Source organism: Capsicum annuum, chromosome 2 (assembly GCF_002878395.1).
Source record: "Capsicum annuum cultivar UCD-10X-F1 chromosome 2, UCD10Xv1.1, whole genome shotgun sequence".
Classification (NCBI taxonomy): Eukaryota; Viridiplantae; Streptophyta; class Magnoliopsida; order Solanales; family Solanaceae; genus Capsicum; species Capsicum annuum.
This window is the reverse complement of record NC_061112.1, coordinates 136,715,254-136,734,075: the sequence shown is the minus strand read 5'-3', so window position 1 is coordinate 136,734,075 and position 18,822 is coordinate 136,715,254. Positions and strand designations below refer to the sequence as shown.

Sequence of the window (18,822 nt, the reverse complement as noted above, 5' to 3'; positions counted from 1 at the left end):
GATGATTTTTTATGACATTTGATAAAAACGTGATTATTTTGTTACTAAAGATGATTTATTAATAACTTTTGTTATACCTGCTAAGTTTAGTGCAATAAAGTGAATAATTCATCCATTCTCAAATCTATTATGAACGCCGATACATACATTACATATTAAGATTTGGTCTTCTATCTAACATTAATTAACAATGAAAGTTGGAAGTCTTGAAAACAGTATCAGAAATGCGAGGTAAGGTTGGACATCATACTCTTATGATTTGAAACTTCTCGAACCCATGCATAACAGAAGCTTTCGTGCCCCGTGGGCAGTAATTCTTTTTTTTTTTTTAATAAATTGAAGCATAGTAATTCGGGTTTGAAAGTTAATCCAAACGTTACTACGTTGGTGTGTAAGAAAAAAAAATGAAAATAAGGGGTTATTGGAAAGATAATGAGGAGTAGATTGGGAAACACCTTTTGTGAAGGGGCCACTACCACTAGTGAAAAAGTCACAAGCATTGCGCTTCTTTGATTAAAATGAAAGCAGAATGACATTTGAAAATGAAATGCATGTAACATTCGTGCAAACATTTAAAATATTCATTGATTTGTGGTCCTCCCAGAGTTATGAAGGTCAAACGTCATGAATACTAAATATTGATCCTTTCAACCCCTTTAACATTTTGATGTTGCAAAACATTTTCTCCAAGTCTAATAAAAGGTAGCAACATTTATCAATAGTAGTAAACAGTTTAAATTTGTCATACAGGCGTCATACCTTCTAGTCTATGAAAATGCATCATCTTAATATATATTTGGAGTAACGTGCATCATCTTATTATATATCTAGAGTAACTTTTAAATAACATAGTTATCCCTTTAATTATGAGTTTCATAGCAACAGTTTCATTGTTACATAATATAACAAGTTGTATTTTGTATTTTTGCAAACTGTTGCTACAAAAATACAAATACATATGCTACAAAATATAATTTGATAAAAGTGTTGTTATTTTTTATAATTTAATATTTAAGTATGCTACTTTATATATTTTTTCCTAACTTTTATCCATCGCTTCATTAATGTCCAAACTTGGGCCATATAAACAGAGGGAGTAACATTTACGAAGGTCATAGGTGTTGAAGAGATTTTGCTTGATACACATTACAATTCGATCAATACGTACCCTTTTTTTCTTTTGTTTTTTTGGTAATTAGGATATTTATATTATATTAGCTTCATAGCAAAAACTACAGGGCGGAGGTCAGTAGCATAGCCACCGTAGTAAAAACTGTTGCAGATTTGACACACCTAGGAGCAAAATCTCCTCGCATATCAGCCTGAAAAAACTTCATCAAGTCTGGAGGAGGTGACCACTTCGTGGATGTAGGGGTGTGCAAAAATCGAATTGATAAAAATGCTATTGATTTTTTGTTATTGGATTACCGATTTTTTAATAATTTTATAAATATTGGATTACCAATTCAATCTCTTTTCATATTAGTTGCTACTATTTTTATTTCATGAGTATTTTCTTATCAGTTAAACTGAACCGTTAAGGAGTAAAAATATCAATTTGATTATTGATTTAGCATATTTAAAAATAAAAAACCGATAAACCGAATTGATAATACACCCCTATGTGGATGGAGGGTGGAGTTAAGTGGGTTTAATTCCAAGTTCTCATTGAAACAGTATTGCCATGACTATTCTTGGAAGCTGTACAATAGTTTTGATAAAAGGAAAGCGGAAAGGCACAAGGAAAGAATATACAAGCAATTATGTAAATGTTTGATTCGATCAAATAAATGGAAATGTCAGTCTCTTGGCACAATTACTTGTACAAGATGAAAAGAAAAAAAGTTAAAGACGTGTTCTCTGTCATCATAGCACATCGCTTGAGCAGAGGTGGACAACCAAATAACATTTATCGTAACATATAATTGTACTAACAAAAAACCGCCGCATATTGACAAACATATACATATACATACGTAAAGATACCTGTGCACAACAAAAATGCTGCTTCAACAGAATACTAACTTTTCCTACAACTCCTTCGGAGCTTTTTCCGTCTCTCTAAATAGTCATTTGCTTGATCGTCATCCACTGTATGACTTGAAACGTTCCCGCCCATGTCTGCATAAGATACCAGGAGCAGAAAATATGAGAAAAGAGACAACGTGACCGAAAAATCATTATCATTATCCTCTTTATCATGTAAATGGAGCATCTACAGAGGCTCAAAGTTAGATCTCACAACAGCAAAGTCAAAACTGATCCTCATTTAAATCTCCTAAACATGCTTTTGATATGTTTCCTTTACCTGTCCTCAAGAAATGGCAAGGACTGTGGACTTTCGGTACTATGTACATAATAAAACTAAAATTAATAAAAATAATCAATTCCAGATTTCTCAGCCAGCAAACCTTCTCACTGAACATTAATATCTTGCAACAATGCATCACGGAGGTTTTCAAGATCCCATGGCAACTCACAACTATCATAAGGAATATACAAAATGCTCTCCGAAATTCTGATTGGGTGATTGAACACTGCCTAAGAGAGGCCATCGAGTGGCTGACAAACGAGCTACCTTGAGCTACTCTCTCAAATGAGAAGATTTATAACTCTTGATAGCCTCCCAAAGCAAGTGAGAGGTTTACCACAAATGGATAGAAGGAAGATCCCTACCCTTAGAGTTAGGAAGAAAAAGCCTCATGAACTAGTTTTTGATGATATATGTACATTTTTGCGAAGCTAACTTTTGTTAGGGAACTAGTTAAAGTGATCTTTATCTCTTACAAAACATAACAAGTTTAATGTTTCTAGTAGGGCCAAAATTAGTATTTTGGCATTGACATGTGATGTCCAATTCCTTACTCTCTTTCGAGGAGGTTAGGCTTCATAACAGGCTATGTTCTATTAATTTACGAGGAAGGTCTCTAGACTCTAGCCTAACCACCCACCAAGAAGGTGGCTTCAACTAAATAAGAAAAATATTGATATCTTGTGTCAACCCTCCTAATAAAAATTCAATGACCATCTAAAATTATATGTCTTCAAGCTGCTTCACCTAAACTTGGAAACTTTATCTATTTATGCACAAATCACTACAACAAACACTTCTTCACACCAGGAAAAAGAGTAGCTTAACTGAGATACTTGAATTATCAGACTACATTTACAGTCAGATACGATGTCACACACACTGTTCGTAGGAAATGGTAGATGCAGCAGCTCAAGGAGATGCTAATATTGTGGAGGGGCCAGCATAGGAAGACAAAGTTACCCGTTCCAAAAATAAAAGGTGATGCTAATATTGTGGTGTAGAGTGGGCAGTGTAACCTGGTGCACATTGTTGTTGGCTAATTCCAGAATGGAGAAACAACATCAATCTTTTTGGAAGAACTACAACAACTTTAGTCTTCGGAATCTTTGCCATCACTCATTGGAAGAAAAAAGCGTTATTGTTGGGTATAAGGAATCATAATTAGTAAATGAGTGACAAGTTTTATTGGAACTTCTTTTTTCATTTTTTTCTTTATTATGAGTTTTGTTTGTGATTTTCACTACTAGAAACACCGCCACTGACAGGCGACGGCAACAGAATAAAGATAATAACACATTTCTAGCTGCAAAACAGAATAACTAAGAAAGTGAACAATCTCAGAGTCATACTTTTTGATGTCCCCACAGCTTGTCTGGAGAGCTTCCCCTTTATCTCTTGGGGATCTGCAGAGAAACTGTATCCCTGACGCTTGCTGGATACCGTTATCACTCCAGGTTCAACTTCCTGCTCTGGAATCTCACATTTACCGTTAAAAGGTTTCATGTAACAGAACCTATAGTAATATGTCAAAACAAGATTTACAGAACAAAACATTTAGTGAATATGAGGCAAATACTTTTTAACAAATAACTTGATGAAAACTTTTTGTACATTAAAAAAACAACGGCAAAAGAATTAGCTGTTATAATGACCTAATGAACAAGTAGAACTTCACTGTAGAGTTCAGACATGAGAAACAAACTATATAGCAAAACTGAACACAACCAAAATAAACTCCTTCTTGCAATAAATTAGATCTTCTACAAAGATAATTTTTCCATATCTTGACATTTTGTCAGCATAATCAATGGAACAGAACAGAATTCCAGATTCCGTTCTTGGATGTGCATTACAAAGGGAATATAATCATGCGGTGAGAAAGAGGAGTAAATTATTCAGAACTAAAGAAATCTCTATATCAGATTCCTCGTGGATCTAAATCTGTGGGTACGTATCAAATTTTGGAAATAGAACAGTAATACCAACCAATAAACTTTGGCTATTCTGGGATTAGTTAGAGTGCTCCTATTGAGGTAGAATCTAACATACATCTGTCCAGAAGTAGTATCTATTAAAGCGTGTGTGGATGGCTTCATCATGTACTTCTAGAACTTGTACATGGTTTTATATAGACCTCAAGCATAGGTTTGAGCGTGGTATTAACTATTTTCAAAAGGGAGTCTTAAGTATTAATTATTATCTTATTTTTTTGGTAATCGTGGTGTCCAGATCAGCTTGCACGCGCCTTGTCCAGATCAGCTTGCACGCGCCTCGACTAATTCCACGGGATACCTGCAACCTCCCACCAGCAATAGGTACCAGGTAACTCTGTCTGCGGAGGCTAGAACAGATAGGAAGAAATCACCTAGTGTTTGTCTCTGTTGGGAATTGAACCTCATGATGCTCAACTCAACTTCATTGAACCACTAGGTCACACCCCTGGGTGCTAGTATTAATTATTAACTTTATGAGCCAACCTTGATATAACTTGTCGAATTATTTCATTGGATGGAATTTACTAGAGGCAGTTTTGGCATAGTCCTGGACCATTTTCTAATATTAGTTCTGGAAAACTTCTAAATTTGGAAAACAATAATTGGAGGTTAACCTCTCTAAGCATAAATTTCTTCAAAGGAAACCTTAAGTTACTTATTTTAGGCTAGCAACACACTTGCTTACATGTGGGTTGGATTTTTTCTTCATAGATGATGGTGATATTCGACCGCCAGATTTCTACCTACTTGATACCATACAGAATGGTGTAAACTGTTAAATGTTTAGGTTGTTAGAGAGGACATATTTATTTCAACATGGTATCAGAGCAGGCAGAGGTCCTCTCTAGGTCCTAGGATCAAATCTCATTGTCACCCAATACCAAAAAGAGAGGACTTACTTGGTTGCTTTTAGACTGACATTTGGATAGTAGATCTGCACTACACTTGATTTAAAAAGCAAAATGTACCTTAATGTATTGTTCAATCGGTTTAAAACAATCAAAAAAGTTATGACACATAAAATAGCACAACATTCACATTTAACCAAATGCAAAAACTTGCAATTTCACAGTTAACAAAGATCACAATAAGAGAACCATAAATGACGGTCACATGAAAACATTCTTTACAAGAGAACAGTTCAGTGCCTTGGGAGAGAGAGAGCTCGACGTATGGATGACATGAACTAGGGAAAAGACTTATAGCGCTTATTTTGCTTTAATTAAGATAAGATTCTTAGTATTAACTGAGAGACAGTATTTTTAAAAGTAAAAGGCACAAAAAAAAGCAACAAGATTCATGGGGCTTGAACCGAAAAGCAAGAAGCAAAGTGCAGATATTAATCCAACTTTTCAAACTTGAAATTCAAAGAACCGACCACTTTTTCTTTGGATCACTTTGAGCTTCATTTTTTGAAAAGCACATTTCTATAAAGTGCATGGTTTCACTCACGAAGCAACAACCTCGCTTTGATTCACTTCATCGCTTAAAGTGATAAAGCCATAGCTTTTAATAACACTGCTAAAGAAGCTCCTTTTTATGTCATATTTTTCAAGTAAGTCCATGGAAGTCGGATAAGACTCTTACCATTGAAGCGGTAAAGTCTTGCTGTTGAAGCCATGGCTCAACATTCTCCACTTTCTACATTTGTCACACTGCACCCACTCGTTGTCAGGTTTGTAGACACCACTACTCGCCTTCTGTAAGAGAGGAAAACCCAAGTTAAAAAGTGGTGAGAATGCCATCTTTAACAAAATGAACCATGAACTCTAAAACCTAAAAAGCAATTGAAAGGTTACAGAACACTTGAGAGAAATAGGAGAGATCCCTTCTCCTCATGCTTTATTTGTAATCAGATGGACAACACAAAATAATTCCTGTGCCACACGCCTCTTTGTGGGTATGGAAAATAAATCACTTCATCAATCTCCAAAAAGGAGAAACCAACAGCGCATTGGCGATGATTTCCGATCCTGAGGCCACCTTTACTTGAGCATCAACATACCCAGTGTAATCCCACAAGTGGGTCTAGGGACCCTCTACTCTAGCATCACTGAACTGATATTTTTTCTTCAAAGGTTTTATATTGCTTGCTCATCATTGCTTCACTGAGTTCACTTGCCCTTTTGGATCCAGCTCCGCTAAAATTTTATTTCGTTTTCGTTGCATGGATTCGATAACCATTTTATTTCCCATTCAAAGTTGATGGGGTGGTTTTAAGTTACTATCGGATGCATCCTTGAAAACAAGTCATCCAATAAAACTGAGCAATCAAATAATAAAGTTGAAGAGCATATCAGCTTCCAACCCAAGCCAAAACACAGTAGCCCATTAAAATAAGACTCAACAATTAGCATGGGAGTGGAGGGGGGTGGTTAGCTTTAGTACCACAAATAAAGTTTATACTAGGGTAGTGTCGCGAGGAAGTACCAATTCAACTTTATCAACATGCTCATCCAAGTATTTGTCTGATTTTTCACCCAACCACGTCTCCAATTCAGCATACGCTTCACAATCCTGGAATCCTTGCTTATTATTGTGCACCCAAACATGACCGTTATCATCAGCCTGCGACATGAAACAGTAATTTGACATTGACATGGTATTATGTTTTATGTACTTTTATCATAAAGAAAGTCTTCTAAAAGGTAAAAAGAAAGGCAGATGATCCCAGATCCAGATGGCAACTTTGCTGAAGTCCGAAGTGTAGATGATCCCAGATCCAGATAAAGGACAAATATGACATTTGATTGTGGAGCCAGCATAAAAATAGTTAAATTATGATGAAACTTACGAATCATAGCCCACATCAACTGGTTTGGAATTAAGGATAGTTGTTTCATTGATATGAATTAACATACCTACTGAACTATCAAGGAAACGTGGTATTTCCTCTCTATACCAGAAAACATACTATCATAAAAAATAAAAAATACATAAAAATAAAAAATAAAAATAACTCAAGAGAAAAACATTGATAGACAAAATAATCTCGTAGGGTTGGTACTTTGTAGACATGTATACGCATTCAAAACTCAAGTTACTTCTCATGGAAATTCATATCATTAGAAAATATTAAGTAACTCTAGGAGTCTACCAGCTCATTGTAGATATCTCTTGTTTGATCATTTTTAAACTTGGATCTGTATATGTAACGATTTGTTTGCTTTTGGTCCCTGTCTTTGATCAGTAATTTCTAAAGCCTTTCACCTGCTCAAAATTTAATTACTCCAAGTCACCAACAATTAACACCATGTCATCTTCGTAATTTCTTAAGTTTATTTTTTCCTCTTTTTCTTACTTATCTGGAAACATTATAATGTAAAGGTACAATACCAAACATCTTCGATAAAGATGTGCAGCAAACTTAGTTTAGTAAAACTTTGGTTCTCTAGAGACTAAGCAACAGCAACATACCAAGTGAAATCCCACTATTGAAGTCTGGGGAGGGTAAAGTGTACACAAACCATACCCATACTGCGTGGAGGTCTCTAGATACTAAGAAAATGGATAAAAAAGAGGAATTATGAAATGGGATGTGAGAGTTACATTTTAAAAAAATTAAATTAGCTTTAATGAGAAGTTAAACATATGGGTATGTAAAGTTCATCATTCAAGTTTAAGCGCTTAATGTGAAAGAGAACAAATTGTCTCATGCCCCAAACATAACGTATATTGCAATTTCCCTCTTTTACGAAAGTTGAATTACAACAGTGGTCTGTAAAAATATCCTAGCGCTTAGGTGTGACCTTCTAAAAAGTTAAAGGGGCTCAAAATCTATATAAGCTAACAAATATACTAACTCAACCATGAATTCAGGGATCACCACAATAATACAACACATTACTTTTTCTTTTTTGATAAGTAAAAATACAATACATTCGTACATTACTATAAAATTCTTTTTATGAATACAATTGTCTATAACACTGATTTTATGATTGCAATGCTATACTAATAGCTAAGTAAAAATTTAAGGTGAAACCAAAAACATCCTTCATAATTATGAGCAAAATGGTATAACTTCAAGTCACAAAGATCAGACAAGTTTCCAACATATTGCAAAACATCATTAACTTGAAAAAAGAAACTGAAGAAGAGGCAGAGAATGTTCACCATTAAATCTGTGACATCAATAACACCAATGACACCACGACCTTTATCTCCATTATGCATCATACTCCCAACTCTCTTGTAAGCCTGTGATAGAATAACCATGTCAGCTGCTATATTATAGATTGTAAGCTAGACAAGTGATCTCTCCGCCAAAAGTGTTAGATAAATCTTTATATATTCACTCAATCTATTGTGAAAATAAAAGTGATCATTTTCGTCATATATTTCTAGGAATATAAAGGTTAGCACCCTGATCTTCTTGCGTCAATAGAGCCTCTTATTGACTTCAATGCACTTGGAGTGAACACATTCTAATCAAGATACGGATTCAGAAATCCAAACTACTGATATAAAAGGTCCTATTGTCATAACCATATGCTGCTTCATGATAGACTACAATTTGAACTCAACAACAGACTCAGACTGAGGAAAGAAAACGCGTAAGTAGATGTCCAATTCACCCTGGATTTTTCAAGTATCTAGCAATCATTAATATCAAGCCACCTTGACAAATCAAGTATGTGCTGAAATATCATAAAATAAGGGATAATAGGGGGAGCTAATAATCAAAAGTCAGCTTCATGAATCTGAAATCCATACTATCAAGAAATACTGTCTAAATGGAAGCCATAATTTCACCCATCAAGTAAAATTGTATGAGAGAACTGCATATTTACAATCAGGACACAGAATTAAAAATCCAAACTATTGAGAAAAATGCTCTATTATCACCATGTGCCGTAGCACCAATAATGGAATTTGAACTCAACAAGAGAAAACTGGGGGGAGTAGATAGTTGTACAGCGTATTCTATATTTTTTAAGTATCTAACAAGTAACGATCAATTGATATCAATTCATTGTGACCTTCAAATGAAGTACATGCTGCATTTACCTTTTGTTCTTCGTAGCTTGTAACTTCTTCTCATTCAAGAACAACAACAACAACATACTCAATGTATTCCCACAGAGGGGGGTCTGGTGAGGGTAAAATGTACACGGTCCATACCTTCTTCTCATTATCAACCATAATACTTTTTTCCAGAAACACAAGTCCCTATATTTCACATGCAAGTATGTTGGTTACGCAACTTGATCAATCTAGGATAGCGTCCAGTTTACGTAAATCGGCCTGAAGACTACTGATAACCACAAGCTTTCTTTAAACCCTAAAGTTCATGAAATTGATCTGACCTATTTACATCTATATAGTTCAACTTTAAGCAGGTATTTATTAAAAAAGGGAAAGGGGTTGGACACATGATATGTTTGAGATCTGGTGATCTCCAGAATATCTTGACTGGAGGGTAAGGACATAAGACCAAGTATAAGATCCTTGCTTAATCATGATTGGCCAGTTAAAAGATAATGAAACTTAGCATGCAACCAAGTTCTGCCGAATCTCCGTACCCAGTTGTACTAGCAACTCTAGGTTGATGTGCCGCGGCATTAAAGAGATTAGGTAGACTCTTCATGGTGAGTGGAAAGTACTTGCTAAAAGCAGCAATTTAGAAGGCCTCGCTATATAAGACCTTTAAACTGGAGAAAGGATACATCTACATATTCAGAGTCTACAAATTAAAAGCTCCAATTCCAAAGAGGATGAATCAACAAATGTGTTGTCCTCATACAGTGGACAAGTTACAACAAAAACCACTTCACAATTCCCAAGGTCACATATAAACAAAGAAAGAAAAAACCGGAAAGCCCAAATTATTATGTCCAATTCTTCCTGCCAACGATGGACCAATGAAGAACAATTAAATAAAACCTGAATATAATACAACCAGTAAACTACCATTCTACAAAGCAGCCAAAACAAGTTAATTTCCTGTAATAAGCCATGACTAAATTCAGAAAAGAAATCAGTATGTGCATTAAGCTGCAGTGGTAATCGTTATTCGTTAAGCTAGCTTCTAAAAAGGATAGCTAAGCAACCGTTTCATATATTTTAGCATTTGAACTCACTTAAATTTTTCATGGAAATTCACTAAAATAATCTTTTCTGGTTTTTGTTAACATATTCAAACCCAGACAATGAAAGCTAAAATACATTGAAGGACCAGCGTCATTCCCTCATTGGTTGATTAAGCATGCATGTGGGCGTGATTCCCAGAGTAAGAAACAACTACCTCATGTAAGTTTATAGGCAACTGAAGATGACATGCATTGATTCATGTTCGATAGGGAAATGGATTAAATAACTGCAAAAGCCAGTGTTTCAACAGGGGTCAAGCTGTGAATATGACAGCAATTTAATATCCCAAAGAAACTAATGAAACAGTAGAATAGCCATTATCGCATACTACAACTTACAAAAAGCTGCAGGTGTTAAATCCAAAAGCAAAAACTAAATTGAGACTGAACATCTTAAAAAGTCAATTCTTAGTTCAATCTTCATTTATTTTCATTTCAGAGAAACAGAAAGCAAAATCAGAATGAGATTATGAACAACTGTAAGAAAAAAAAATATTTCCTTTCCGAAACAATGAAGAAGGCAAGAATGGATGTCCAACGCTTACCTCTATTAGACGTCCATGCCAGTACAGAAATATTCCACAATTTGCTTGTTCCCATTCCAATTGATTACAACCCAGCGTAAGCTGAACCGATTTTCCCATAATAGTACAATTTTCCACAACAGTCTTGCTCAGAGATCTTGCTAATGGTCGGCTTTTAACCTATTAAAAAAAATTAAACAAGAACCAATTTACAATCTTATTAGCAATACATTGGGATCAGCCTAGGCAACTATTACACAAGCCAAATGAATGACAATACCTGTGATCCTTGGACATATATTTTTATCCGTGGATCAAGAAAGATCACTTCCAAATAAGATCTAAGCGAATAGTCCAAAGGAACCTAAAACCAAACAACTGCAACTTAGAAACATGGAGAGAGAGAGAGAGAGAGAGAGGAATAAGAGTTATAAAAAGAAGGTGCCAACCGTTTGAGTCATCTGGCCTGGACGAGCTCTGACCCGTCTAGAACGAATGAAAATATCGCCCTGATGGAAGGAGCTCCCACCAGTTATTCCAGACTCCCATTGAAGGCTATAATTGGATCCCCACTCATCCAGATTCCAGATATAGATATGTGTTCCTGTGCCCTCCCTACTGAATAGACCTACTTTTTGACCAATCAAGTACTTATCAAATGGTGAAAATTCCTTAATAGCTTTCAAGTTGTGTTTGAACAGAGTCTCATTTTGCTTATCCAGCTCCATAAATTGCCCATATCTGTAGTAGCTTACAATGGGTATCTCCAGATTCTGCAGCATAAGAATGAGCAGATAAAGATAAGCACTACTGAAAAGATTTACAACCAAAACAAGAAGTTTAATAAGTTCTTTTGGTGCGTACATCTTTTCCTTCATTGAGTGTCTGGGAAAGGAAAGCAATTGATCTAGAGTTAGAAGTTTGTGTCAAAACCAATGCATCTTTCCCAAGTTTCATTGCCCCAGTCTGCACAAGGAACACCAGCGGAACAGTAAAGATATCATGTTTTCAAAAGCTATCACGAATTGCAGCAATAGGTGAAACCTAAAGAAGCTCAAGCAAAAGGAAATGCATCTATATGCCAGCAGTGCATTGCAATAAAGCATTTTTAAAAATGAGCAAGTCACTGTCATTAATTAGAGGAATTAGACTCTGAAGTCCTTACTGTTAAACATGAAGCTTGTTACCAACAAACACATGGTTGAAAAGTCGATTGCATGTACCTTGTAGCTTTGTGCAGCATCATGTTTTACCTTCGCATTCACAACTTCTTGTATACAGATTGTATGCATGTTGCCATGTTGGTACCACCATATTGTTTACTTATTAATTTCATTAAATTGTATCATTATTTACAGGAGTATATATCGAACAAACTTTTTATTTCATCTGGTACTTCAATAAAGGTGTGCATCCGGCCGGTTAGGCCAGTTTTCGTTAATTCATTGAATTTATTTAATTTTATTTTTTGTAGATAGGCAAATCAAATTACTGCAAAAAAATTTTGCCATAAAATTGTAAAAAAATCATTATATTCCTTTGTTTGGTTGGGAGGGATTTGTTCCCCTGACGATTATCTCACTTAGGCCCCCTAAGTAGCTTGTAATAGCACAACTAATTATGTGAATGGAATAAAATTCTCACCCTGACAACAGGCTGCACATGACTAAAACATAGTACATGAAGTGCAAGTTTGGTGTCACACCACAGAAGGTGGAGGGAGGTGAGGATTGATACGCAATCCATCCCCAGGTGAGAGTTTCAAGTATATGGAGTCAATAATCCAAGGAAATGGGGAGATTGACAAGAACGTCACTCATCGTATTGGAGCGGGGTAGATGAAATGGAGGCTTACATCCGGTGTTCTATGTGATAAGAATGTGGTTCTGAAACTTAAAGGTAAGTTCAATAGTGTGCTTATTATATTGACTATGTTGTATGGGGTGGAGTGTTGGCCAATCAAGAACTCGCTTGTTCAGAAGATAAAGGTAGCAGAGATGAGGATGCTTAGATGGGTGTGTGGGCATATTAGGAGAGACGATATTAGAACCTAAGATATATGGGGCAAGGTGGGAGTAGCCTTTCAAGTGGACAAGATGACAGAAGCGAAGCTGAGATGGTTTGGCCATGTGAAGAAGAGGATGAGGAGGTTTGGAGGTTGGCGGTGATAGAACTGAGGAGGGGTAGAGGTAGATCGAGGAAAAATGGCAGAGGTGATTAGGTTGGACATGGCACACCCTCAACTTACCAAGGACGTGACCTTAAATAAGAGAGCATAGAGGTTAGGGTAGACCACGAGTAGGTGGTCAAGTGCTTTCCTTCTTCCCAGAGGTAAACTAAACTAAAGTAGCATGCATCTGTTATCTCACCAATATTAGTACTGCTATTAATCTATTATAATTAGCATTATCCCTTTCCTCAACTGTATTACTTTTGTTGTTTTTCACTTTGGTTATCTTTACTGTTATTACTGTCAATACTTTTCTTCAGCTTTTGTTTCTTGCATTTCTTTCAAACTTGTTCTGAAAAAACAAGTTTCTAGAGTCGTGGTCTATCAGAAACAATCACTCTAACCCACAAATGTAGGGGCAAGGTTTGCAACACCCCATCCTCCCCATACCCCACTTGTTGAACTTTATTCTCACCCTATCTCTTTAAGAGAAATGGGGAGAAATTCATGACGGACAAGGATAGTAGAATATTTTTAACTCAAAGTATTAAGAATATTAAATGAGATCAATTCATTAGGTTCTCCAGGCAACAGAGAGGGACCTCGAGAGTTTCGCATCAACGGTGACATGGACATTAACCTACCTTAAAACCAATTCCAAATCTCCCAATGCGATTAGGGTCATCCACATCAGGTTGGTTGTGTCCAAATGATACCATACGAAGCATCTCCTGATGGTTCATTCCACATCCATCATCTATAATGCACAGCATAGGAATTTCTCTGCCAGTCGCTCTTGAAAATATCATGTCAATAGAAACTTCCAACCTGTCAAATATCCAGTAATAGCAATGTGAAATTAAGAACTACGCAACTAAAATGCACAAAAATAAATGATAATCTCTGCCTTCCCCCTGCTAGGTTAGAAGAGGGGATTGCACGAGGCAGAATGATCAAGTACAAGGAAAAGAGGGGTATAATAACAAAAAGCAGTTTAAAAATAATCATTGGTTAGCAGTAACAGAAAGGGAAATGTAGACAAAATATAAATAAGGAAGCCAGTAAAGAATCATTGAACAGTAAAGTAAAGCAACTTGTGTACCTACTTGGTTGCTTTTGCGTCCCTAGAATTGTCCACAAACTCCGCAATTGCTCCAAAAATCCAACCGGAATGGGTGTGAGCTAGAGTTGTTAAAAAACTAGGATTTGCACGCACAAGATTGTGTTGATTTGTTTTTTCAGGCCTTTCACTAGCTTTGGCTGACAAATTACAAGTTTGGGCACCTACAACAGCCTCCTCGCTGTAGGGAGAACAAGCATCCTCAATCAGATGAGAAGTTGATCCAGAGGCCTTACCTACAGGACATTCACTTGGTTTTCCCCTCTCCCGGTAATAAGCAAATGTACAGCTGAATCCCGAGCCTTCTTTGGGAGGAAGTATGAAAAATTGAAAGCACTCATCTTTTCCAGTTGCAACCTTCATGATCATGTAAAAAATAATTGCAATCTTCAATAGTAAGGTAATCCAAAAAGATAGGTATTGGATAGATCAATAGAATGTTAAAGTAAAATGAGCACCGAGAAATAGTTGGTAGGAAGAAAAAAAATTGCCGCATTTTTCTTCTTCTTTTTCTTTTTTGGGGGGGAATTAATCAATGTGATAAGGTTTATTCAGGATTCCAGAAGCAAGTTACCTTTTTGTGTTTCTGAAGGAAACCAAGGAATTCTCCCCACTCCTTTTCCTGGTGAGAATTTTCTGGAGAACGACGTAACAAGCAGCGGGATAAACTAGAGAGGTTGGCCAATTTTTCTTGTCGGACAATGTCTGTTATATGCCAAACAGAAGGCCTGTCAAGCATTTCAGATAAGTGCACATCATGATTTGCATCAATGGAGAAGATGTGAGGAAGGGTGGAAAGCCTTTGGGCAAGTCATTACCCAGTTGATAGCTTTAGATCTTCAAATAGCCACCCCATGATTTAGATTTAACTCAAGAAAGGAAATAAGAACAGTAAAGCTTTGTTAAGTGTAGAACTTAAAATGAGTCCATCAGAAATCAAATTTCCGCTTTTAACACAACTCATCATGTTAGCCCTTCTGTGTCACCATGAAACAATTTTTTCTCTCTTTTTTGGATGGAGGTCGCGTATTAGGATAGAAGGCTAGTGTCAGTTTGGGTCGGTAGGGTAGGGCGTAGCTTGGTGGGTGTATTATTCTTGGTATGCTACCTTGTTGCATGTTGTATTGCGATGGTGTACTATTCTTTGGTTGCTATTCCTTGTGGGTGGTGTATTTATGTCTTGTCATCTTGTTACGTGCCTTTTTGCGAATTTGATTAATATTCTTTGTCTTGAGCCGAGGGTCTATCGGAAACAACCTTGCTACTTCTCCGGAGGTAGTGGTATGGACTGCGTACATCTTACCCTCCCCAGACCCCACTATGTGGGAATACACTGGGTTTGTTGTTGTTGTTGTTGTTTGGATGGATACATCTTTTTCATAATTATTTTGATGGATATAATCGTATAATGGAACCTTATTCATACTTGGATTGGATAAACAGGCCTGCAGCTACGGCTGAAAGGGAAAATTGTTTAAAACATTGCCACATGCTTATGCATAACACATGCACCATTGCAGAGGAAGAAACATTGGACCAATTTGTAGACAGCATTAATATTGAATTTCCTGGCGCAGAATATGTTCATGAATATGATGGCATGGTAGTAGCAGAAGAAAGAGAGTGATGCCCAATAAAGAGAGTATTTTGAGGATTCAGCAGCATCACTTCATTTTAGAAGTGGGGCAGTTGTAATTGAGAAAGAAGAGTTGAGGCTTACAAAGGTAAAAAGGAGAGAACAAATTTTGTTGCCAACTGATTCGAAAGTTATACTTTAATTTACCATAGAGAAGGAAAAGAAAACATGTTAGCCAGTAATAAACAACTCTACCTCATCAATAACTATCTTCTATCCAAAGCTGGAACAAAAAATGACTTTATTATTGTTAAAATTGGAATAAGAAAATCGATAAACTCCAAATAGAGAAAAATGATTCAAGAAGGAATGTGTTCCATTGGACAAACTTTCGAATTTTCTTATTTTCCCTCAATAAAGAAAATGGAAGTTTATTCACGACTAGAACTGGAAAACTTGTAGCAGCAGATAAAAATTATATCAGCACATAATGTTCCATAACCGTTCACCATAACATAGTAAGAAAACATGCATGAGCTATTCAGAAGGTGAAGCTAGAGCAGAAGAGCATGGAAAGCTGGCATACATATTTGCAGGTGGATTGAGACACTGTGTTGGGCATATGACTTTCCTGTCCTTTTTCACCATAACATACTGCTTGAAGGCATCTACAAAAATAACTATAGTCAGATTGGCGCTGGAAAAGAAATAAATGAAATAATGGGTTAGTATTCTGCACAAACATCCAATGCAATCAAAGCAACAAATTCAAGAGGAAAAAGTAGGAAACAAAAGGGAGGAATTTGGTAATAAACTGCTCTTTAAATATAAAGGGTCAAACTTCAAAGAGCCCTGTTTAAACTTTCAATGCATTGATGATACAAAGCACTATTGAATATCATATGACTATTTGTTTCTTTTATGAGTAACATCATCAGAGACTCTCAGCGCTAAGTACTGGTACACAATTACATCCATATTTTTTTTATTAGAGACTAATTACATCCATAATTCTTTATACCTGAATAAGGAAAAAATAACATATAACATGATAACCAATAACAGCTCAAAGATTAATAACAAGACAGATCATCAAACTAACTTTCTATCTTTTGGATTAACGGAAAAGATTTTACCTTTGGATGATAACTCCTCCTCCACGCCAAGATCTCCCATCATAAAACCTAGAATAACATACAATCAGCAAACAGAAGGATATTGAATTAAGAAATAACAACTTTCAAGCCTGATGTGTTCAAACGTTCATAATATCACAAATGGAAAAGTTAGACTTAACTCTACAAGGAAAGTGTAGAGCTACACTATGTAGATGCAGAAAAGATCAGCAAATAACACCTAAACTGCACAAACTAGCTTACAAAATTGCTCGATTGTTCAGAATTCAGTGCTTATGCACCAAAAATAACATATTAGAGATATACCCTGACAGCGAACTAGTCTCTTCTAGCTTCTAAGTCACTTAGCTAGCGAAGAAAGGAGAAGTCATTTTTATCTTCTCCAACAATAGTATCACACCAAAAAGAGAGCTCCCTGACTTGGAATTGACCATTAAAGAATGAGAATAGTTTGCTCCTTTCATTTCACACATGCATTTTTTTTTATATACTGCTCAGTGTCCCATAATATGAGCAATAGTAGAAGAACGTCAAACGTCATGGTTGAATTTCAACAAAATATAAACAAAAATAAATTGCCAAAAAATGGAAAGCGACTGTCAGACATGGTAAAGCTTGAACTTTTTTAATGAAATGGGCACAAACTTCAGCACTACTAAACCAAGCTGACAAACAATAAATGTACAATTATTTCACCAAAACAATAAATGTATGCAACCTCAACGAACTATACCCTTTCGTTAGACCTTGAACCTAATAAATTGCAACCAAAAATGAACAATGCCAAAAAATGGAGGTGACTGTCAGACCTGGTAAACTTCAACTTTTTAATGAGATGGTCAGCAATAACAAACCAAACTGTCGGACGATAAATGTAGATGACTACATAATCTAGTACAATTATTTCATCATAATACAACAAATACGACTGCAAAACTTGTCTATCAACCAAACAACCCAAAGGATAACCAAAAGAAATGTCCTTTTCACACAGGAAAAAGTTGAAGTTAGCCAAAATGGAAAATAAACTCAACCTGACCACCATCAAACTCTTCCAACACAAAGCCGACACCTTGCATTGCAAAAACTACTATAAACACAAGCAAAAAAAGTACAACAACAACTACATTCACAATAGTTCACAAAAATTACACAACTTTCAACTAATTTCAGTGTTTTTTGTTGATTTTTTTTCCCTCGCTTCAACCGTTTTCAAAACCCTAGTAACAAATTGAACTCTCCAACTAAAACACTATTTACAAGCCTTACAAACGGGCAATTTCACGTCGGAATAACGACCGGCATTATGAAGTATGTAAACGGAGATACTTACCGGCGGGCGACTTTACGTCGGAATATCGGTGAAACGGCAGAACGGAACCTATACACACATGCAACTGGCGGAAAGTGGAAAGATTTTAGTGGAGTATGAAAAATAAAAACTTATTAGTACTAAGTATTAATTAATGTTTGTTTCACGAAAATAGCAAAAAAAATCTTTTATCAATGGTTAAAAATATGCTTGAAATGTAAGAACCGTCTCTGTACTAATTAGCATCTTTTTGTACTTTTTCTGAATATATATTAACACTCATGAAATGTGGGAAAATTAAATATTTTAAAATTTTGAAATACAGAGCGCGGTGGCTGGGTGCAGTGCTGTTTTTCCGGAAAAGATTTTATGAAAAAATATAATTTATGTTTTGGGTTATTTGTTATTGATTGAAAATCATTTTGTTTTTGTTGGATTATATTTTAGTATTGAAATAATATTACTAGAAGCGTGTTTGACCAAGCTTCCGCAAAAGTGATTATCTTTTCTAAAATAATGTTTTTTTAATTAAAAAAAATTGACATACTTGGTCAATTTTTTATTTTTTTTAAGAAAATAAGTAT

General features: G+C 35.7%; 1 protein-coding gene across 2 annotated transcripts; it reads right to left on the bottom strand.

Annotated features, from left to right (window-relative positions):
- Positions 1-1,752: 1,752 nt before the first annotated feature.
- LOC107859753 (ATPase MORC2B) lies at positions 1,753-18,605 on the bottom strand. 2 transcript variants are annotated; one of them, XM_016704846.2, is made up of 15 exons: positions 18,260-18,604; positions 16,927-16,974; positions 16,377-16,458; positions 14,789-14,942; positions 14,201-14,571; positions 13,739-13,922; positions 11,789-11,890; positions 11,374-11,697; positions 11,205-11,288; positions 10,946-11,104; positions 8,425-8,508; positions 6,739-6,876; positions 5,896-6,008; positions 3,664-3,827; positions 1,753-2,121 (listed from the first exon to the last, which is right to left on the bottom strand). In XM_016704846.2, exons 2-15 carry the CDS (start codon positions 16,967-16,969, stop codon positions 2,021-2,023), a joined length of 2,103 nt encoding a protein of 700 aa, XP_016560332.1. In that variant the 5' UTR covers positions 16,970-16,974; positions 18,260-18,604; the 3' UTR covers positions 1,753-2,020. The 2 variants fall into 2 exon arrangements, with proteins under 2 accessions (XP_016560332.1, XP_016560333.1); XM_016704847.2 differs by lacking the exon at positions 1,753-2,121 and having other exon boundaries at positions 3,670-3,783; positions 18,260-18,605.
- Between the last annotated feature and the right edge of the window lie 217 nt (positions 18,606-18,822).